At 36.5% G+C, this 22,148-nt stretch overlaps 1 protein-coding gene across 14 annotated transcripts; it reads left to right on the forward strand.

Annotated features, from left to right (window-relative positions):
• Positions 1-2,469: 2,469 nt before the first annotated feature.
• dzip1 (DAZ interacting zinc finger protein 1) lies at positions 2,470-21,955 on the forward strand. Of its 14 annotated transcripts, none has more exons than XM_083532416.1 (20): positions 2,562-3,002; positions 3,362-3,493; positions 4,657-4,789; positions 5,110-5,703; positions 7,142-7,226; positions 8,540-8,670; positions 9,075-9,233; positions 11,321-11,458; positions 12,483-12,545; positions 12,646-12,774; positions 13,080-13,128; positions 13,205-13,249; positions 14,704-14,763; positions 15,108-15,259; positions 15,379-15,553; positions 16,974-17,136; positions 17,257-17,582; positions 20,134-20,267; positions 21,055-21,220; positions 21,491-21,955. In XM_083532416.1, exons 4-20 carry the CDS (start codon positions 5,248-5,250, stop codon positions 21,571-21,573), a joined length of 2,514 nt encoding a protein of 837 aa, XP_083388542.1. In that variant the 5' UTR covers positions 2,562-3,002; positions 3,362-3,493; positions 4,657-4,789; positions 5,110-5,247; the 3' UTR covers positions 21,574-21,955. The 14 variants fall into 14 exon arrangements, 13 of the variants coding, with proteins under 13 accessions (XP_083388546.1, XP_083388552.1, XP_083388548.1 ...); XM_083532417.1 differs by having other exon boundaries at positions 4,690-4,789; XM_083532420.1 differs by lacking the exons at positions 2,562-3,002; positions 4,657-4,789 and adding an exon at positions 2,470-2,551.
• The last annotated feature ends 193 nt before the right edge of the window (positions 21,956-22,148 follow it).

A 22,148-nucleotide genomic window follows, 5' to 3' on the forward strand; every position in this document is an offset into this window, starting at 1 on the left:
GGGAACTCCTCAATATTGCTGGTAAACCATTCCAGGTGAGGATGGCTGAGAGGATAAAAAAAAATGTGCAAAGCTGTCATCAAAGCAAAAGGTGTCTACTTTGAAGAACCAAAAGATTGACCTTTTGCCTTAAAATGTGGTATATCTATTTTAGAGCTGATGGCCCCAATGGCATCTGCTTGTCCGCTACCAGTATGGTATAAATACATTTATTTTGGTCCCCTATTTGCTGTTTGTAGCTATATTGGCATTTGTTAGTCACACTTATCCAGAGCAACTTACAAAGTGCTTTGAAGTCTCCATCAATAAACATATACTAACAGAGTTTCATTAGGACACAGACTAAGAATACAATCAATCTAAAACTATTAGGAGAGCAAAATAATTAAAAAAGAAATAGTCTGGTCTGTAAGCATGTATTTCTTATACCATGAGAGATGGTGGGACCAGTCGAGCAGTGGTTGAGGATATTAAGTTCTCCCACTTAGAAATCATGGAGGGGTCTGAAATTGTCATCATGTCCACTGTGAGAGACATTGTCAGAGTTGTCCAAAGACACTAGAGACAAAATTGTACACTTCCACAAGGCTGGAAAGGGCTACGGGGAAATTGCCAAGCAGCTTGGTGAAAAAAGGTCCACTTTTGGAGCAATCATTAGAAAATGGAAGAAGCTAAACATGACAATCAATCTTCTTCGGACTGGGGCTCCATGCAAGATCTCACCTCATGGGGTCTCAATGATCCTAAGAAAGGTGAGAAATCAGCCCAGAACTACACGAGAGGAGCTGGTCAATGACCTGAAAAGAGCTGGGACCACCGTTTCCAAGGTTACTGTTGGTTATACACTAAGACGTCATGGTTTAAAATTTTCCCAGTGTGGGACGAATAAAGGTTCATCTTATCTTATGCATGGCACGGAAGGTTCCCCTGCTTAAACCAGCACATGTCCAGGCACGTCTTAAGTTTGCCAATGACCATTTGGATGATCCAGAGGAGTCATGGGAGAAAGTCATGTGGTCAGATGAGACCAAAATAGAACTTTTGGGTCATAATTCCACTAAACGTGTTTGGAGGAAGAAGAATGATGAGTACTATCCCAAGAACACCATCCCTACTGTGAAGCATGGGGGTGGTAGCATCATGCTTTGGGGGTGTTTTTCTGCACATGGGACAGGGCGACTGCACTGTATTAAAGAGAGGATGACCGGGGCCATGTATTGCGAGATTTTGGGGAACAACCTCCTTCCCTCAGTTAGAGCATTGAAGATGGGTCGAGGCTGGGTCTTCCAACATGACAATGACCCGAAGCACACAGCCAGGATAACCAATGAGTGGCTCTGTAAGAAGCACATCAAGGTTCTGGCGTGGCCTAGCCAGTCTCCAGACCTAAACCCAATAGAGAATCTTTGGAGGGAGCTCAAACTCCGTGTTTCTCAGCGACAGGCCAGAAACCTGACTGATCTAGAGAAGATCTGTGTGGAGGAGTGGGCGAAAATCCCCTCTGCAGTGTGTGCAAACCTGGTGAAAAACTACAGGAAACGTTTAACCTCTGTAATTGCAAACAAAGGCTACTGTACCAAATATTAACATCGACTTTCTCAGGTGTTCAAATACTTATTTGCAGTTGTATCATACAAATAATAAAAAAAAATCATACATTGTGATTTCTGGATTTTTTTTTTTAGATTATGTCTCTCACAGTGGACATGCACCTACGATAATTTCAGACCCCTCCATGATTTCTAAGTGGGAGAACTTGCAAAATAGCAGGGTGTTCAAATACTTATTTTCCTCACTGTATAACCAACCTTTCAAGTAGGAAGCAAGCCATTGCCAAGCTATGCTGTGAATTTCAAAACTTCTGAAAATGGGCAAGATATGTTTGACTATGTTAAATGATTTATACAGGTCAAGGAGACATATTGTCTTTTTATAGACAATCTGATCAGTGATTTCGGAATGTAACAAGTGATCCCGAATGATGGTTACTCATGTCTGAGGGATCAAAAGTGGGTTTCTTGAAGATGTGGATAAGCTTAGCTCTCATGAATGTGGAAGGAACATGAACATATATTTTAGAGTCACTAATGATGGTACTGATGAAGGACATCTTGTGAGATGGTTTGGAAATTCATGAAAGTTATTGGATCCAACTGGCAGGTGGTGGGATTAGAGGACAAGATGACTTGCAGTATCTCACACTTTTTCTTCAGTCTCCTGTTCGGTGTGCATGTTTCAGCATAATATTTTGTATTGAGCTGCTGCCACATGATTTGTTGAATATATTATTGCATGGATGTACAGGCTGGATAGTGAATAGATATATCGAAGTACTTGAACATAAAGTTATAGCCCAACATTGTTTAGGAGCGTTCCTTAGCGGTGGTGGAAACAAATTATGATTATTATACCGAAATGATGGAAAAACATCAATGCGGTGTAGTTTGAGTAGTAGGAACCTCCTCCTCCTCCTCCTCAGCTGCTACGGTGTGAACCCCTTTCTCCTCCTCCTCCTTGTCTTTTACGTCACGACCGCCCCGTATCATGTCGGGTAAATCGTTTTTCCCACTTCCCATACGGTTTTCCTTTTTGTTGTTGTTGTTGTATTTTTAAGAAATTTTCCGTCTTCACCGCTACATAATCCGTTTGAGTCTGATTCGGAACCATCTTTGTTAGGTGGTATCTGCTCTCTGAGAAGTAACTACATGTATTTTTGTTTACGGTTGATTCCTTCGCCATTCCTTCGGAAACGTTGGTTAGCTTTTGGTTCAAACCTTTGCTACTATATAATATTTTAGATTTGTATATGTAGCACTATCAGGTATGGTGTGGAAACGTCAGAAAAGCGAAGTCATTGTATGGTTTTGAGTTATTTTTTTTATGACTGCAAACCTGAAACAGTCCGAAACACACGCGTCTTTGTTTTGTCCTGCAACTTTTCTTAACTTGATGGTTTGGAGGTGAAGAAGCTAGCGGGTTTGTGGTTCGCTCCGTAATGAACGGTAGGTGAACACAAGAGATTGCACGTAGTGAAAAGGGCTTGAATTCAGTGCATGCAATCAATAAGTCAAAATAAATCAGATGGTTAATTCGTTTATTGTAGGTTAATTTGAGCTGCTGCTTCTTCTAAACTAACCGTGTTGCTTTGTAGTGTAATTGTAAGTATAGTATCTACTATAGTATCTTTCGTGGAAGTGTATGAAAACATACACATTGTGTCCCACAGTGTTTTAATTCACCAGCCTCTTTATTCAAAAGCATCATTTAGAGCAAACCCTGCGATGTATATGGTCTGGATTTGTCACATTTAGTCTTTTCATCATAGAACGGGATTGTATTGTTTCTCCTCCTTGTTTGGCAGCAGTGTGTAGGCCACGCGTTCATGTTTCCATGGACACTGAGAAGACGTGCTGATCCGAGGCTCAGTCTGGAGCGGAACCGCTGCTGAAATGCATGTTACTGTTCCTCTCAGGCTCCATTACAATAAAGCATGGTAAGGAGACTGGCCGGGTTTCCAAAATAGGGTAACGTGTCTTTATCGCCTTTAAATTGGGTAACAAACGCGTTCTGTTTCCCTGTTAGTGTTCGTTACTATAGTGATAAATGCCGGTTTCAGCATATGTATTGTGAGTATGATCCATTGTACCGCATTTCACAGTGTATTTATGCTTATATGTATTTGTGTGTGTGTGTGTGTGTGTGTGTGTGTGTGTGTGTGTGTGTGTCTCTCTCTCTCTCTCTCTCTCTCTCTCTCTCTCTCTCATATATATATATATATATATATATATATATATATATATATATATATATATATATATATATATATATATATATATATATATATGTGAGAGAGAGAGAGAGAGAGAGAGAGAGAGAGATGTATAAATGAGGGGGAAAAAAGAATTTTTGAGCACTTCCTGCTTTGGCATTCTACATCACTTTTAATATCACTCAGTTGTATGTGTGTGTGTGTATATATATATATATATATATATATATATATATATATATATATATATATATATATATATATATATATATATAAAGTGAATAAAATGATTCAGCCTTAAACAGTTCTTTTAATCCTAACAGTCCTGTGGTCGATATGTTACTGCATTTTAGAAAAGGCAAATTACTGATATGAATCTTAGGAGATTAGTTAACCGGTTAGTGAGTCTAATTGTAAAAAAAAAAAAAAAAAAAAAAAAAGAGCATAAAGATTACATAGGAGCAATGGAAAAGTGGTCTTGTTAATGGTGTAATGATCCAGATTTACCCTATTAAAAAGTAAATGCCATGTAAAGGCATGGCAGCGTAATAAATTATGTACTTGTCATGCACAGTGCCTACTGTACAAGTCTTGGGCAGTGTTATGATTTTAAGATTGCCATGAAAAATACAATCTGTAAAGGTGGTGCAAAAAAATATTAGTGTGACTTTTCTTTTTGGGCCAGGCACTGTGTATTTGTGTGTGTCACCTTTAACATTAAAATCATCTGCCTGACATTGTATAGGGCTTCTCTGTGCTGCCCAAACAGCTCTGACCCATTGAGGTATGGGCCCTATGGGTTTTTTTAGGCACCGGGAAACTAGCAGCAGATTTTTAATCCTCTGTGGATTGAACTGTTTGCCTGACACTTTGAACTCTTTTGTCAGCATTGTCAAACCATTCTTTAACAATCTCTTTAGTGTAGCATGGAGCATTATCCTGCTGAAAGAGGCTTCTAAGTCCATTATTTGGATATACTGTTACCGTGAAGGGGTGTACTTGATCAGCAATACTGTTTAGGTAAGTGGCACATGTCAAAGTACCATCCGCATGAATGCAGCCAGTGTCATTTTTGGCATTAATGTCACTTATTTGGAGAGAAAAAATGGCAAGAATGGGAAGAAGGCAAGCCAGCAAAGGCACAATGTCCTGATGGGGAATTTTAGGTCCTGTCATTCATTCATGTGGGTCCTATTTTTACATGTACCAGCAACATAAACATTGTCACAGACCATACCTTCACAGGTCAGAGCTATTTTGGTGGGATGCAGTATTTGGAATGTGGTTTGAATGTTATGAGTGAATGGTATTTCACAAAGCCTTTCTTTTTGCTCTTTTAGCCATTTTACAGCAGTGTCTACTACCCGTTTTCACCAGAACCCCACAAAACTCATGCAACAGCAGGGATTCCTTCTTTGTTGAACTCCCTGGGGAACCAGCCATCCTCAGGTGACCAGAGTAGACCTGCTAGCTTGGCCATGTCAGCAGCCTCTGTTTCTGCACCATTCAAGTTTCGTACCCGACGCGAGAGCGTGGACTGGCGTCGGATTAATGCAGTTGATGTGGACCGTGTGGCTTGTGAATTGGACTTTCAGATGCTCCAGGAGCACATTGCAGGGGTGACATTCTGTAGCATAGAAGGTGAGCGGTGCCTGAATTGTCAGAGCCCAGTGGACCCAGCGCTGCTCAAGCTATTCCGGCTAGCCCAACTCACAATTGAATACTTGCTACACTCACAGGACTGCCTGGCTCTTAGCCTTCAGACTGCTGAGGAACAATTTCAGACAGGGGTCAAAGAGAAGCAGCAGCTCCAGGTGCAGCTGCAAAAGCAGAGCCAGGATATCAAGTCCTTAAAAGATGAGCTAAAGCAGCGGAAGAAGATTATTGCCTCTCAGCAAGCTATGATCAGTGCAGGCCTGACTAATTACCATAAGGTTGGTGTAAATTGATTGCTGGATTTTAAAAATATAATGGGCAGGTACAAATAAATAATAACTCTGGGAACAGGCAAGGTTAGTCAGACTAGTGGCAAACAGTGTTCATTATTCAAGTGCAAGCAAATTTGTTGGTGGCAAGGACATGCATCCACTTAGATCCACTTTAGATCATAGGTTTGCCACTGATATTTCCAGTGTGGTGATATTTGCTCTTTTTGCCTTGTTGAATATAAAATGTTTATTTAATGATAATCCAGAAATATTGTGTTTGGGTGGTTGCTAGGTGCTGTGATGACTTGGCTAAAAGCTGCATTTAACTGTCACCACTTTGTGTAGCTCAAGATATAGTAGAACATAGAATCTCGTTTTAATCTGACCGTTGAAATGTTAAAACATTTAACTGTAATTATGGCTGGACGATGAATGCAAGATTGCATACATTATATTGCATCCTTTTTTTTGTAATGCCTCTGTTTCCTTTGCAATTAATTACTGGATGTTTGGTTGTGAGTGATGGCTTTACAAACCTCTGCTGTGCCACAGTCACCTTTTTTCCAAACTTCTGTAAGTATTAAAACATAGACATCATTTGAAATTTATAGTGACTCAGTTTAACTAGTAAGCCTTAAAATGAGTGATGACTTATGCTGGCTAAAATTAGCATTCTATTATCCCAAAAAAAAATGAATAGCCAACAACATAAAACAAAATATTTTTTAAATGGAGATGCCCAAAATTGGCCCATGGTGACCATTGATTTGGCCTGCCATGCTATATATGAGAAAAGGGGGGAAATAAATGCCATTTGGAAAAACCTTTGAAAAATATGTGCCAGATGTATGTCTCTCATTAAAGGTCAATAAGTATTTATATTAGGTATTATACTCTGTTGAACAATAAATTAGATTATTTCGCAGTGTACTATAAGTTTCACTGAACTAGAATTTTAAAAATAAAACTGCATCAGTTAAGCAAAGAAATGTTTTCAATATTAGGAAATCATAAAGGAGAGGAGCCATTGCATTTTTTTTTTTATTTAATAATATATTTAGTATACTGCAACATTTTAGTTTTGGCCCATTTTCCTTAGTGAAGTTACATTTTTGGCCCTTCATTTAAAAAAAACAAACAAACAAACAAACAAAAAAAACAGTTCAAATTAATTTGTTTAATTTATTTTTTTGATTGAATAAACTTTTGAAAAAACACCAAATCATTACTCATATGCATGTTATATTTTCCTATGTTACATTTTTTTAAAGAAATATATATATTTTTTTTTAATCCCCTACTGTCTATATATATTTTTCAGGGCTATTGACCTGATAGTAAATCATCTGTTTTTTTCTACATAACAACATAAAATATGTGATTTTTATGTGATTTAGTAACTTTATTACCTGATTTTTACAATTTCAATTTTCTTGACTTCCAGTGCCAGCATTGTGAAAAAGCCTTCATGAACACCTCATTCCTGCAAAGTCACATGAAGCGTAGACATCCAATGGAGCATGACATGAGTGAGTTTTAGTGGGTGGGCAATATGGGAAAATATGGCCAATTGTGTGCCAGCAGTGCAATGCATAAAACCTGCATATACGGGTCAAGAGCTTCTGTTTATGTTCACATCAATTATCAGAATAAGAGAATATTGTGACTTCAACCATGGCATTGTTGTAGGTGCCATGTGGACTGGTTTGAGTATTTCAGAAATTGTTTTTGTTAGCCTGGGGTCACACACCTGGGATTTTGAGAGTTTACATAGAATGCCATGAAAAACAAAAGAAAAGCATATTGTCAGCAGAAACTACATTCGGAAAAATAAGTATACTAATTCCTACTTGTGTAATAATAAAGTAGTAAATACCAGCCAGGTGTTATAAATGAAATGTGAACAATTGTTTAATCAGGACTGCTTCTATGAAAGCAGGAATTTTGGTAGTTATAGTTAGTTTACTACCTACTCCTAGTGCATAGTCATAATGGTGAAGGAGTGATAATCTAGGCTTGTTTTTGAAAGGCAGCTGCAGCTTGGCTATGCTACGAAACCACAACCATCTGATTTAAAAAAATAAATATTTTAGAAAGTAATGTACTTAAAGCTATTCTTGTTGAGCTGAATTCGAATTGTATTTACTGTTCCCCATTTAATGTTATTAATTTGTTATAAGAAGTTTGTGACCAACAATTGCATTTTAGGCCTTATAAATTAAAATATAAAATTGAAGTATTATGTACTTTCTTAATACGATGACTGTGTGCATAAAATCCACAGTATGCTTTCAGTACATATCCGGTGATGCACTGTGATGCTACACATTAGGTTTCATTAGAAATGTACATGTACAGTAACAGTTACTGTTGTCTCATTGAACAGCCTATATTGCTGCACACTTTCATGAAACAAGCTGATAAGACCAGTAGTGCAGAATGGTTATTGACTGCTGAACATTATTTTGACCACAATTAATGGCTTTTTTGCTATGATTTACCAGAATTTATAGAATGCTTCTTTATTGGTCAAACTTCACATAACACAATTTGCAATTACTGGTTCAGTGAAATCACGAGTACACTTTTCCAATATAGCACAAAATTTTGAATTGTTAACTGGAAAAGGTTTAACAGTCCTATTATTTAACGTCAGCAAAAATGAAATTAAACAGGAATGTAATAGAATGTTACATTTAATTTTTTTTATTTATTTTTTTTTACCAAATTTATGTAATATTCATAATGAATATAAATGCAACATTGACATTTTTGTCATATAGCACATAACTAATAATTTCCACTTAATGCATTGAAAAAGGTTTTGCAATTTCTGCCTTAGAACTGATCACTGATAATCAGAAGGATCTTCAGACATTAAAGTTGCAAGAAGAGATCATCAGGCTACAGGATCAGCTAAACCTGGCTAAATCGGAAATGGAGGCACAGCAAAAAGATTACAATACCAAACAGGTCAGCCCATAGCCTGCTTTGGGTATTCTCACTGCTTTGGTTTAATCCAGGATTGTTTTGCTGAAAATCAGACTTACTGATTGACTCCACATAAAAAAAAAAAAAAAAAAAAAAAAACATTTGCTCACAGGAGGCAATTAGGTCATCTTCACAGTAAGGTAAAATACTGACAAAAATTGACAATGTAACTGATTTAATGGAAATGTCATTCTCAGAGGTATCTTCTGGTAAAAAATTAATGTTGCCCTTTTGGAATAAGGTTTGGGTCCATGCTGTTATAGAATTTTACTCGTCACCTTTATGCTGTATTTGTTCTAATAACCTGTAACAATAATTTGATATGGAAATTGCCATCCGCTTGCTGCTTAAATTGTCATCTAATAATATTATTTCCCTGTTTTTAGGAGAAGGATCTAACTCAGAAACAGGCAGACTTTATGAAACAGCTGGAGGTCTGGAAGGAAAATGAGCGTGTACGCATGAACAGCAGAATAGATGAAGTAAAGCAGGCATGTCAGAAAGACATGGAGTCCATGCTCCATAAAAACCAAAGCCTAGAGAACGTGAGTTTTCATATGTAAAATTCAAAAATGTGTTTATTTATGCCTAACCCAGAACTGGGAAAAATGACCAAATATAAATAGATAAAATACAGAAAATATGTACTATAGACTATTTCAATGGCCATTCGTTCATGTAAGCACGTGACATCTTTGGTCCTTGAATGTTTCTGGTTAGCTAATGCACACCTTCAAACATTGGCGGGAGACCGCTTATACATATGTTTATTCTCGCAATTAAACTTGACCATGTTGCTCGTGGTTGCATGCTGTTTTGAACTTGTTTTGATTGTTGTTGAAATAGTAGTTGAAAAGGTGGTTTTGGGCTCATGATAATTTTAATAGATATGAATTAGTGTTTGACTAGTAATTATCATTCTGTGTATATTAATCATTCTATTAATAGATTGGTGTGCTAAGTTTAACATTAGTCTTTTCACATAAACTGAGTTAAGCAAAAAGTCTTGTGACAAAAATGATAATAGGAACATTATAGCCATAATAAATCACGATACTTTGGCTACTTAAGTACATTTAAAGGCAAATGCTTCATTCTTTTACTTTTTAGTTTATAGGGAGTACTTTAACTTGAGTAATATTGTTGCTGGTGTATCCACTTTCACTCAAGTACATGGTTTGTGTACATTGTCCACCACAAGAAAAATTATGTTCCCAATAATTTGTGATGAAACACAATTAATTTGGTAACGCGCGTGGTGGTATACGCTGGCTTTACTAGGTGCGTTTACATGGAGCATTGTAATCGGTTTAAAAGTCCAAGCCGAATGAAAATGCTCCATATAAACACCTCAATCAGAATAAAAATGACCAAACCGAATGAAAATGTAATCGATTTAAGAGGGTGGGATAACCCTTTCTATAAACCGAACATATAATCATATACTGCCATAACACACATTTTTTTTACTGTGTTCTTGTGAACACGGAATTGATTTGCCACTAGACGGTTTTCCGCACAGCTCCCGATTTTGTATCAAACAATCGCGAAACGCATAATTAGCGGAATTGTTTTTCTTTTTTACGGTCTCTTTTTCTGGGACCATAAATCCCTCTACCAGTCCACACAAACGTGTGACCGGCGACTCATGCGAAATTTGGTTTCTATTCCAAGTGACTAAAATCCAACAACACAGCCCGCTCCCACCATACAGACCCTCATCCACACACTTCTGCTTTTCGAAGGAGGCAGGGGTGCGAGTGAGATGCTCCTTAGAGATGTACAGATGTCACTTCCTTCAATTTAATAGAATTCAGTTAGCAATTGGGATTTATTATTAGCATAGACATACATACTTACCCGCCCCCGCAAGTGCACTGCGCACTAATAACCTCTCCGGTTACCTTAGCAACCAGCCAAACAGAGGACGTTTTTGCTAGTGACCAAACATAAGCTGGACGTCTTCCACATTGTTTGACAAAGTTTCCGACTCTTTCCTAAAGCAGTCCTTGTCCACACTCCGATTAGTCTTTACCGATTCTCCCCTTGTAGACACACTCGGTCTTAATCAGAAAATAATACACGACTGGATACGATTCTTCAGGTAAACGTTTGATTAAAATCTGATTAAAGGGGTCCCGTAATTCAATGTTATCGTCTAAATTTTTTTTTTTACTTTTATAAATATCTTAACTGTTTTAGGTCAACTCAAAAAGTACGTGATAATCCTTTTGTTTTTTTTTTACCGCGACGTACTTTAAAAATGGCGCCACCGAAAATGCTTTAGGACCAGACATGCGCAGTATCATCCCACCGCGATGGTTTATGAGATTCCTTGCTCACATTTACAAAGGGTTCCAATAATATTCAAGGACACTATAAATAATATATTAATACTTTAACCAAAACATAATTACTTGATTGGAAAATTTAAATCATGTTTTCTAATAATAATTCCTGTATGATTAAATTTTTGTCTTTTATACAGTAAAACACTAATAATATGTTATTATTTTGTACAATTATCACATATCAAGTTATACTTAAAGGATCTCCTTTATACACCTCCCAAAATAAGTGTTCTCAAATGATTTAAAACAAGATTAATATTGAATTCTTATTTGTCCTCTAGCAAGTGTTGAACTTGCAGCAAAGCAGTAAGGTGCTGGAGAATATGCAGCCTGTGAAGGGACCAGCAGGATTTGGGCAGAACAGTGAAGACAAGCTCCGGCAGAAGGCTGCCCAACTCCGACAGAAGCTCGAAAATCAGGTCAGCTAAGTAGATTTGTTTTTTTTTTAACAGTTATTAAAAGACGAAGACAAATTCTTGATTCCATGTTCTATCTATGCCGACGAAGTCCCTCTCCTACAGAGATAATTTGCATGAGTTAACTAGCTAGCTGGTAGCTATCTATATTTACCTAGCATTACATTTTTATTTGTGTTCTTTTGTTTTTACTTTGCAGACTTTTATTCCTCAATTATTTTATTATTATTATATTATAATCATTAAACCGTTTACACGCTGTTTTGCACACCTCTCATTTGCTGCTCTTGCTGTTTTTTTATAACATATTATACAGTAGGTTTTCTGCTCGGCACTATTGTGTGTTTTGCTTGTCTGTCTCAGTCTTATATTGTCTGTTTGCATCAGGTTGCACACGATGTACTTCATGTGATTAGAACAACTTATTTTAGTCCTTAGCTCGGTGTCCCTTTTGTAGCTCTATGTTGTGTGATGTAGCACCAGGGTTCTGGAGAAACATTGTCTCTTTTCACTGTGTACTGTGGCAGCTATATATGGTTGAAATGACAATAAAAGCTTCTTGACTTAACTCCAGTGCTCCAGTATGCTTGCCTCCATCTTATTCATGAAGTTTGGAGAGCTGCGGGAGCACACTTAATTGCTAGTAAATGCATGGATTAAGTTAAAAACTCCAGGAATCACCTCGTACTGTTATTGAGAAAATTGTCCCTTAAAAATTGAAGCCAAATTGGATGACCATTCACAAAAGGACTTCGGATGAGATTCAAACGCAGTGGCTTAATTTTTGCCCACAATTCGACATGTAAATGTCAAGAAATAAAATTTCTCTACTCATATTTTGATCTCAAATCCTCCCTCTTCAGTGTAAATATTTACATGCTTTAATACTTTAAGACTGTATATGTGTGTAATGGTTTAGTATGTGTGTATTTTTTCTATTTACTGTACAAACATCAAATTAATGTTAAAGATTAAACAAATCTGTAAAAGATATTTCACACTGAAATAAGTTGTGTGTTTCTCTCAGGAAATGGCATGGTCAGCAAAAATGCAAAAAATAGAGGAAGAATTTGAGAGTGAAAAAAAGCAGGTAGGTTTTAAATTTGTCATGCTATTTTGGTAAGGCGTGACTATTTACTGTTTAGTGTTTTGTCTTTTTAACATTTATTTGAACGTTTCTTATGGCTTAGCTTCAGACAGCATTGTTCAAGGCACACACCACTGTCTCCAAGGAGAAAAAAAGAGTAGAGAGGCAGGTGAAGAAACTTGAACACAGGCTGGAAGAGCAGCAAAAGCTGATCACATCCCAAAACATGCGGGTTTGTATAGACTTTTGACTGTTGACTTTTGCAAAGCAGATATTATTATTTGGTATGTTTAATTAAACAACACGCACTTAATTGTGATCTGATGCGTCATGGTATCGTCTCCATTGTTTGTCGAGGTTGCTAAGGTTTTTGACTAGCCAAAGGCAATGGAATCCCATTGCCTACCTGGCAAACCTACCTGGCATATTAAACATCCACCTTTTCTATGTGCTAGCTGATAGAATGACTTATGATTTCGTTGTTGTTCAATTTAAAACATTTTAAACATTTTTCTAATTGTTGAATGTGCTTCACAGATCAAACATTTCACTGCAGATTCCACTAAATCCAAATTACTAAAAGAAGGTAACAGTTTTATTTTAAATATGTAATAATAAGTATAAGTAATTCATTTTAAAATGTGACTTTCATTTTCTTTTAGAGCCTGCAACAGTCCCAGAACCTAAAACAAGAGTAGTGGTCAGTGGTATGTTAGCTACTAATTTCATTTCTTTTCGTCGACCCCCTCCCTCTCTCTATCTCTCTTACAAAGTCGAATTAATGAATTGTTTTCTATTGCTATAAATTCTGGTGCTTTAATAATGCTGGTGCCATATCATGAATATGAACTCAATGTGTAGAATTTCTCTTTTTAATTTGAGGTATTTACATTCATATTGTGTACAAGGTATAGGAATTGCCTATAATTTTGCACTTTTTAATCACATCCGTAATTTAATGTCAGTCAGTATGTGGTTGAAGCTTGTTAAGACAGTTCTAAGCACAGGGAAACTACCTAGAGTTCCCTTAAGTGGCAATAACAGGCAAAGAGTGGGCTATTGCTATGGATAAGAATAGATAAAAAAAAATAAAAATTGGAAGGAAACTGTTGTTAAATTTGTTCATGAATATCTGTGATAATTGACTCATGGTAGATTCCATGCTTAAAATGATAAATGCATGATTCGCCAAGTTGCTCATTTAAATTGACAGGAAATATATCATTGATTTTATATACTGAAACAGTAAAAAATGTAAAAAGGTGCTTGCATTAAATATGACTCACGACATGTGAGTGTACAAAGACATGATTCATTGTGCCAGTGCTCTGCTAGATGATTTAACCGTCTTTTGCTTCTCTTATAATAACATCTCTGCAGTTGTTTTTCTATAATTTTAGAGCACTTCAGTTCTTGATTGCATTTATAGCATCTTGACAAACAGTTATACAGAGACCCTATGTTGTAATAATTCTGCTTTTTCTTCCCCTTTTTTATTTATTAATCTTTACACTATTTATGTGCATGTGAAAGTAGTAATGGATACGATCTCAATAAAAAAAACCTAATGTGCTTTATACAGTATATACTCGGATGTGTTCTGGATACAGATGGTTGTTTAAAAAAAGTTTAACGAAAATATTTTTACCCAGCCAGTTTTATTTTGTCTGTAATACTTAGTAAGCATAAAGAAAGTACAGAGTAAGCAATGTAAGGTCATTTATCAAATTTGGAATCTCGAAAGATCCTCCAGAGTTTTGGTTCCTTTCTTGTATACTCTGCTTTTCAGCTATCCACAGATGCATTCACTTTTAGTTGTTAATTTAACGTGAATTTAGGACAATCACTCTATTCATATAATAATGCACAAGTGCTCTATTTGTAATGAGCTGTTTTCTAATATTAAATATTAATCTAAACTAATATGTCCATATCTAAAATGTACCTATTGGATATAAGAGAAATTCACTTGTGTTTGACTTTGCTTAAATGTCCTTGCAGATCATCTTACTAATGGTGACAATCCACTAAGCTTTATATTTATGCTTCGAAAATTTAAACTCTTTAGCAGTTCAGGTGGAAATTCTGGGTTTAGCTTCTAATAGTCCATTTTTAACTCAACTCTTGTCTGATCCTTTACCTCCTTGTGATGTGCTATTAGAGCAGTCCAGTTTGGTCTATAAATTGGATCCTATAATGGAGCTTTCAGAGGAGGACAAAGGTAAAAACAAACAATGCCATGTAGACGTCATTGGCATGTATGCACGTACTCTGCATGGGTGCCATTTTTATGGTTTGTGTTGTCCAGTCATTGAGCATGTACCATGTATTTTAAGATATTAGGAAGGAGAGATGCAACTCAGTGGGAAGCCGAATTCTGACTCTTTCCCTGCGTAACTATAGAGGTGTTATGAGCATGTTGTTGAAAATGCTTTCTTTACATATGTTATCAGAAAATGAGTGTGTGTTTTGCTCTGGTTGTTTGTGCCTTCTCCTATGACAGATGCATTTGTTACATTTTCTTTTGAAGTAAGGACAATTTATCAGGGTTTTCTTTCTGCCCAGATTCATCAAGCTACTCTGAAGGCCTTGCAGCCCGCCAGTCAAGAGAGCAGAAAGTGAAGGAGCTGCTGAAGAATCCTAGCCTTAAGAGGGACATGCACTTGGCTGTGCAGCAAAGCCTTAATGAAAAATTCTTACATTTAGGCATTGATCCTGTAGGTGTTTTGTCACTTTAGTCAGCATATGCACCCTACTAGTGCAGGATTTCATTCTGGTGTTTAATTACAAAAGGCATTCAACATGATTGCTCTGCTTACATTTGTTCTTCTTTCAGGATGTTAGAGGGCTCTCTAAGACAACTTTTGAGAGCACCATGGCTCGTCTGGTCTCTGACAGGCGGCAGGGAAGAGAATATGCTAAGGTGCGCAATGATCTCATCCAAAAGTTAGAAAAGAGACTTAAGGAAAGGTGCTCAAGTCAAGCTGCCAAGTCCAAACTATCTGAACAAGGTCAGCATTCTGCATTTTTACTTCACTTGTCTTCACTGTCACAAGTTAGGAAAAACTTTTGTTGTTTTTAAGAGCAACATGCATGCTACTTTTGTTTATTGTTTATATATAACTTTTGTTATATTTTCGTTTAACTCAATCCACCCTTAGCATGAATAACAGCTTTGTGTATTTTGGCATTTGTGGCATTTGCCACAGATGTTCTTTGCTGGTTGGATAGTTCTTTCTCATCTTGCAATTCCAGAGCAGTTCATTTGGATTTAGGTTCAGTGATTGGGCAGGCCATTCCACAGTTGATAACACTCCAGATTACTTCTTGCTCTCTTAATAATGTTTACAGAGCTTGAAGATGTGATTTGGGTCAATGTCTTATTGTATGATTAAATCCAATTAGCCACAGTCACAATTGCATGGCATTTAAGTATGGAATAGTAGCCATGTTGGTTCAGTATTCGTTTGACCCTGAATAAGTCTCCAATCTTTCCTACTTCAAAACAACCCAAAACCATGAAGCTTCCAACGTCATGTTTGACTGTGGGTGTAAGTTTAATTTGGACTCATATGTCCACATAACCTTTTTCTAGAGATCTACTGTCCAATTTTTGTGTGTTTTTGCCTTTTACCTAGTTTGTTGCATACAAACAGAAGGAACATTCATGTGTCTCAAAAAAATATAAAAGCCAAGGTGTTTCCAAACTAATTGCTCTCACTAATTTTGACAGGCTTTGTATGTTATCTACATAACAATGAATATTGTGTTTTTGTTAGCATTGTAAATATTAGAAATCTACATTTAATTTGATGTGTTCTTCTTAGCACACATGGGGGTTGCTTGATTTTCTATTTCTACTTGATATACTATTTAATAAATATAATCAAAACGACAAAACACTTCAGTTCTTCTGTGCTTTAATAAGGATTAATTTATTTTACTGTAAATTTTTTAAGTAATTGCAGTTCATTGGATGTGATAATATGCTCTATAATTTTATTTTTTTGCGTAGAGGAGTATAGAGGATCTTCTGTGATATAACCCATCTATACTTTTAAAATGTACGTTTGTTGCCGTTATTAGGGTTCATGAAGTTTGTATTTGTAGAAAGTTATTCCTTATTATTAAGCATGCATGTAAGCACTTAAATTAAAGAAGAAACAAATTTTAGCCGTGTACCATAGAAATAAAGTGTTTTAAATAACTCGCAAATTAGCAGAACAATTCAGTTCAACACATTTCAACTTCATTGAACTGTGTCTGATTATATTGTATTTTTGATTAACAAATAAGACATTGTGTGCCTTAACCCTCAATACAGTTTTATCATTTTGAACACTGTTCTATAAAACAGCTTTTATTCATTCTGGTTCTTTTTTTTTGGGTTTAAGCATGACAAAAAATTTACTAACTTTAATCTGTTTTCAGCTCGTACTCTACCTCAGGCCAGGTCACAGTCCAACAGTCTTTCTGTTACAGTCACTCATGTAGTCTCAGGCCCTTCTGCCAAACAGCAATACACACCACAGTCAGCTCATCAGAACAACAATGCCATTCGTCCCACAACCTTGACACAAATGCCACCACACAGGTAAGTGAACTGAGTATATTTCAGAACATGAATTTCTACAGAGGTTGTTAGAAGGATGACTTGTTACTCACAAATTAACTTTAAAAAGAACACTTACAGCATAAATCTCTTGTTCAACAGACCATCTCGATTCAGTGTACTTGAAGACTCCTCCTCAGAAGAGGAGTCCGACAAAGACTCTCCTCAGGCACAGAAAATAAGGCACTCTTCGGGCAGAGTGAAAAGCCACTCCACTGTAGTTCAGCAGCACACTGCTCCCTCAGCTCTAGCTTCATATCAGAGCTCTGGATCTCAACAGGCACCGGTGTTTAGCATTAGCAAGACGAATGTGACTGTTGCAGAAAGTGAGAGTGAGTGGACAGAAGGCAGCGAGATGGAGGAGATTTCCCTAAATCAACTGCAGGAACACACAGACCAGAATGGAAATGTGCGAAAGACTTCGTCTAGTAAGAAACTTATTTTTAATTAGTTAAAATGAGAAAATTAACGCCTGAAGCTCTAAAATAATTTAACCTTCTCTAATGTACCATGACAAAGCCATTGTGTTCATATATTAAAACAGGAAAAGAGAAACTCAGCACTAACTAATTCTAAATAAGCAAACACTACCAAGTAAAAGAGTAAATGATTTTGTATTTGAGATTGTGGTTGTTTTTCTTATGTCCACCATACTGTATTGATGTTGAGGTAGGGAAAAGACAGAAGTGCAGACCTTTAGCTGTAAGAATTGAGAGTTTATAGCGAAATCAGCTTATAGGGATTACAGCATTTTTACATGTGTAATTGGCCAACTGCTTGCTTAACTATGGACAGTTTAAATTTATGTGTATCTTATTTTGTAAGCAGATAAAAGGTCTATGTTTGGTTTTAAATATGGCATTTGGAATCAACTCTTAAAGGCCATAGTTGTCACTGCAAATAAAGCAAGCCTTTATTAGACTGGAAAATTACCACTGTGGTCAAATCAGCTATTTGATACGTTCCTAAAAAGTAAGAGCACAATGGTGGGCTCAGGAGGACCAACCAGTCTGGGAGACAACAGAAAGCAACTGTGGTGATAGACAAAAGATTTCCTTCCCTATTGAAGAAAAAGTGCTTCACAACAGCCAATAACACCCTGCAAGATGTAAGTGAAGTTGTCAACATTTGGGGGAAAAAAAGGCTTCAACAGAGAAAATACAAAGGGTTTACCAAAAGGTTGTAAACCACTGGTAGGCTTTAAAAACAGGAAAACCAGCTAAATCTGAAAAGCCTGGGCAGTTTTGGAACAACATTCTATATATAACATCCTCTTTCTCTTTTTACAATGCCTGTTACATTTAATTGGTTTGTTGCATTTTAACAAAAGGAACATGCATGTGTCTTGATCAAACGTTCTACAGTATTGTTCAAAATAATAAGAGTACAATGTGACTAACCAGAATAATCCAGGTTTTTAGTATATTTTTTATTGCTACGTGGCAAACAAGTTACCAGTAGGTGCAGTAGATTCTCAGAAAACAAACAAGACCCAGCAGTTATGATATGCACGCTTGTAAGGCTGTGCAATTGGGCAATTAGTTGAAAGGAGTGTGTTCAAAAAAATAGCAGTGTGGCATTCAATCACTGAGGTGATCAATTTTGTGAAAAAAAACAGGTGTGAATCAGGTGGCCCCTATTTAAGGATGAAGCCAGCACTTGTATTTTGCATTTGAAAGCCTGAGGAAAATGGGTCGTTCAAGACATTGTTCAGAAGAACAGCGTACCTTGATTAAAAAGTTGATTGGAGAGGGGAAAACCTATAAAGAGGTGCAAAAAATTATAGGCTGTTCAGCTAAAATGATCTCCAATGCCTTAAAATGGAGAGCAAAACCAGAGAGACGTGGAAGAAAACAGAAGACAACCATCAAAATGGATCGAAGAATAACCAGAATGGCAAAGGCTCAGCCAATGATCAGCTCCAGGATGATCAAAGACAGTCTGGAGTTACCTGTAAGTACTGTGACAGTTAGAAGACGTCTGTGTGAAGCTAATCTATTTTCAAGAATCCCCCGCAAAGTCCCTCTGTTAAAAAAAATTACAAATTACACAGTGAAGACAGTGAAGCATGGTGGTGCAAGCATCATGATATGGGCATGTTTCTCCTACTATGGTGTTGGGCCTATTTATCACATACCAGGGATCATGGATCAGTTTGCATATGTCAAAATACTTGAAGAGGTCATGTTGCCTTATGCTGAAGAGGACATGCCCTTGAAATGGTTGTTTCAACAAGACAATGACCCCAAACACACTAGTAAACGAGCAAAGTCTTGGTTCCAAACCAACAAAATTAATGTTATGGAATGGCCAGCCCAATCCCCAGACCTTATTCCAATCGAGAACTTGTGGGGTAATATCAAAAATGCTGTTTCTAAAGCAAAACCAAGAAATGTAAATGAATTGTGGAATGTTGTTAAAGAATCATGGAGTGAAATAACAGCTGAGAGGTGCCACAAGTTGGTTGACTCCATGCCACACAGATGTGAAGCAGTTTTAAAAAACTGGTTATACAACTAAATATTAGTTTAGTGATTCACAGGATTGCTAAATCCTAGAAACAAAAATGTTTGTACAAAATAGTTTTGAGTTTGTACAGTCAACGGCATACACTGCTATTTTTTTGAAAACACCCCTTTCAACTAATTGCCCAATTGCACAGCCTTAAGAGCGTGCATATCATGAATGCTGGGTCTTGTTTGTTTTCTGAGAATCTACTGCACCAACTGGTAACTTGTTTGCCACGTAGCAATAAAATACCTGGATTATTCTGGTTAGTCACATTGTACTGCTATTATTTTGAACAATACTGTAAAAGGTTGGAAACATCTAGTCTACAGATACATGAATCCTTTTATAATTATGTCTGAGAAATACCTGCCGCATTCTATTTGACAAAATGTTATAATATGTTTATGATTAAACTGGGGAACACAGATGCCGAAAGGTTTGTCACCGATTCAGTGTTTTTCTCAATAGGTTATGTGAAGACACTAAGCAATAATTTGGACCAGCGTCCTGCAGACCAAAGCCATAAAAAAACAGCAGGGGTTTCCATCCCAGATAAACCTACTGGAGGCCCTAACACAAATGATGCTGTGTGGGAGATTAAAGTAAGAGCTGTTTGGTTAAATTTAAGTGATTTTATCATTAGCATCGAACTCTGAATCAGATCTAATAAAATTTTAATTATTTTGAATATAATGAACAGGTAACAATAAATTCCACTGCTTTTCAAAACAGTCAGTTAGTTGATGAGCATGATCTGTTTTATGTAAGTCTGGGTTTCTAGTTACTGAGATTTTGTTGTTTGTCAAGAGTTTGTGGTTTTATGATTTTACCTTATTGGTTTACCTTTGTTTTTCTTGTCAAAACTTGGAGCAGGCTTGATTTCCCTGTTCGTAACAGACAGACAGACAGACACTTTTTTTCCTTCCTCCTTTCATCCTTCCTTCCTGCCTTACTCTTTTGCGTCTTTCCTTTCTTCCTTCCTCTTTTCCTTCCTTTCTTCCTTCCTCCCTTCCTTTCTTCCTTCCTTTCTTCCTCTTTTCCTTCCTTCCTCCTATCCTTCCTTCCTTCCTCTTTTCTTTCATTTCTTCCTTCCTCTTTTCCTCTTTTCCTTCATCTTATCCTTCCCTCCTTCCTTTTTTCCTTCTCCCAGTGGGAAATTTACAAACATGCATCACAACAAAAATCCGCTTGAACTTGTTTGAGATATGCTTGTTACAGCATTTTCCAGTGTGTGTTAGGAAGAAGAACATTGAAGAACTGAATCACTGATTATATGTAATTTTAAAAAAATGTACTGGAGACATGATTTTATAAATTATACATTTACTTATGCAAAAAATGCATAGATTGGGCTGGATGTTTTAACGAGTGTCACTTCATATGTTACAGCACACAGATTGTAAGGAAGATAATGATGATGACTGGGATATTTCCTCTTTAGAGGATGTTCCTGCCACACCCAAGACCAGTTCTGCCCCTGTGAGGAAGAGCAAAGAGAGTCTTGACACCAGCACTAGTGTGTGGGGAACTTTTACTAGCAAAGAACAAGAGCCAGGTTTGTAGAAATCTTAACCAATTAAGAAATTACAAACATACCACCAAGTCAATAAATTTTTTAAGCATAAAAAAAATATATAAAAAGTGCATTGTAAGCATTTGGAACCTACAACATTGTAGGTCCTCCCTTTGCTCTCAAAGCGGTCTGAAAAGGTTTGCATGAGTTGTTGGAAACATTCTTTTAATGCACAATCTGCTATAGTGAGTGCTCATTAACCCTCACATGAAACTATCTGTTTTAACACTTTTGTGTTTGTGTGTTTTTCAGGTCTTAAAGATACAGGCACTGGCAGCACTCTGAAGAGCAGTACTGTGACAGTTAGTGACTGGGACGACTCGGATGGTATATAAATATATAGTTTTTAATAAGCAATAATAATCCTAAATGTCAGCACATAGAATTAAATGGTCTAAACAGATTTCTTTATTATGCATGCTGCTGATCAAGCCTCAGAGATGCTGCACATCACATACATATAAATTCAAGTAGCTGTAATAATACTCCAAATTTGAAGATCCAAACTATTCAGGGAGCCTTATTAGCAATATTTTTATTTTCTTTGTATGTCTTATATACAGTGTTACAAGGTGTACATACATTTTTTACTTTATGAATTTGCTGTAAATGTTCACACTTTTGTCATAAAAAATTGTATAAACAGTAAATTTTGTATACACACACTACACCCAGTTCAAGAAATGAAATAGTATTAAATCGCCACTACAAGACAAATGTTTTTGTTGTTGTTGTTTTCACTTGTAAACAAGTAATTTAGGCCACAGTGACCCTGAGCAGGACAAAGCAGTTAGTAAAGATGAATGAATCTACTACTATCCATCATAAAAATTTAATGGGTTATGTGAATTCTTTACTGTACCTTGTTGCCCTTTGGCAACATACATCTAATGATCATAAAAAATGTAAA

This window comes from Silurus aristotelis (genome assembly GCF_946808225.1).
Source record: "Silurus aristotelis genome assembly, chromosome: 2".
Taxonomy (NCBI): domain Eukaryota; kingdom Metazoa; phylum Chordata; class Actinopteri; order Siluriformes; family Siluridae; genus Silurus; species Silurus aristotelis.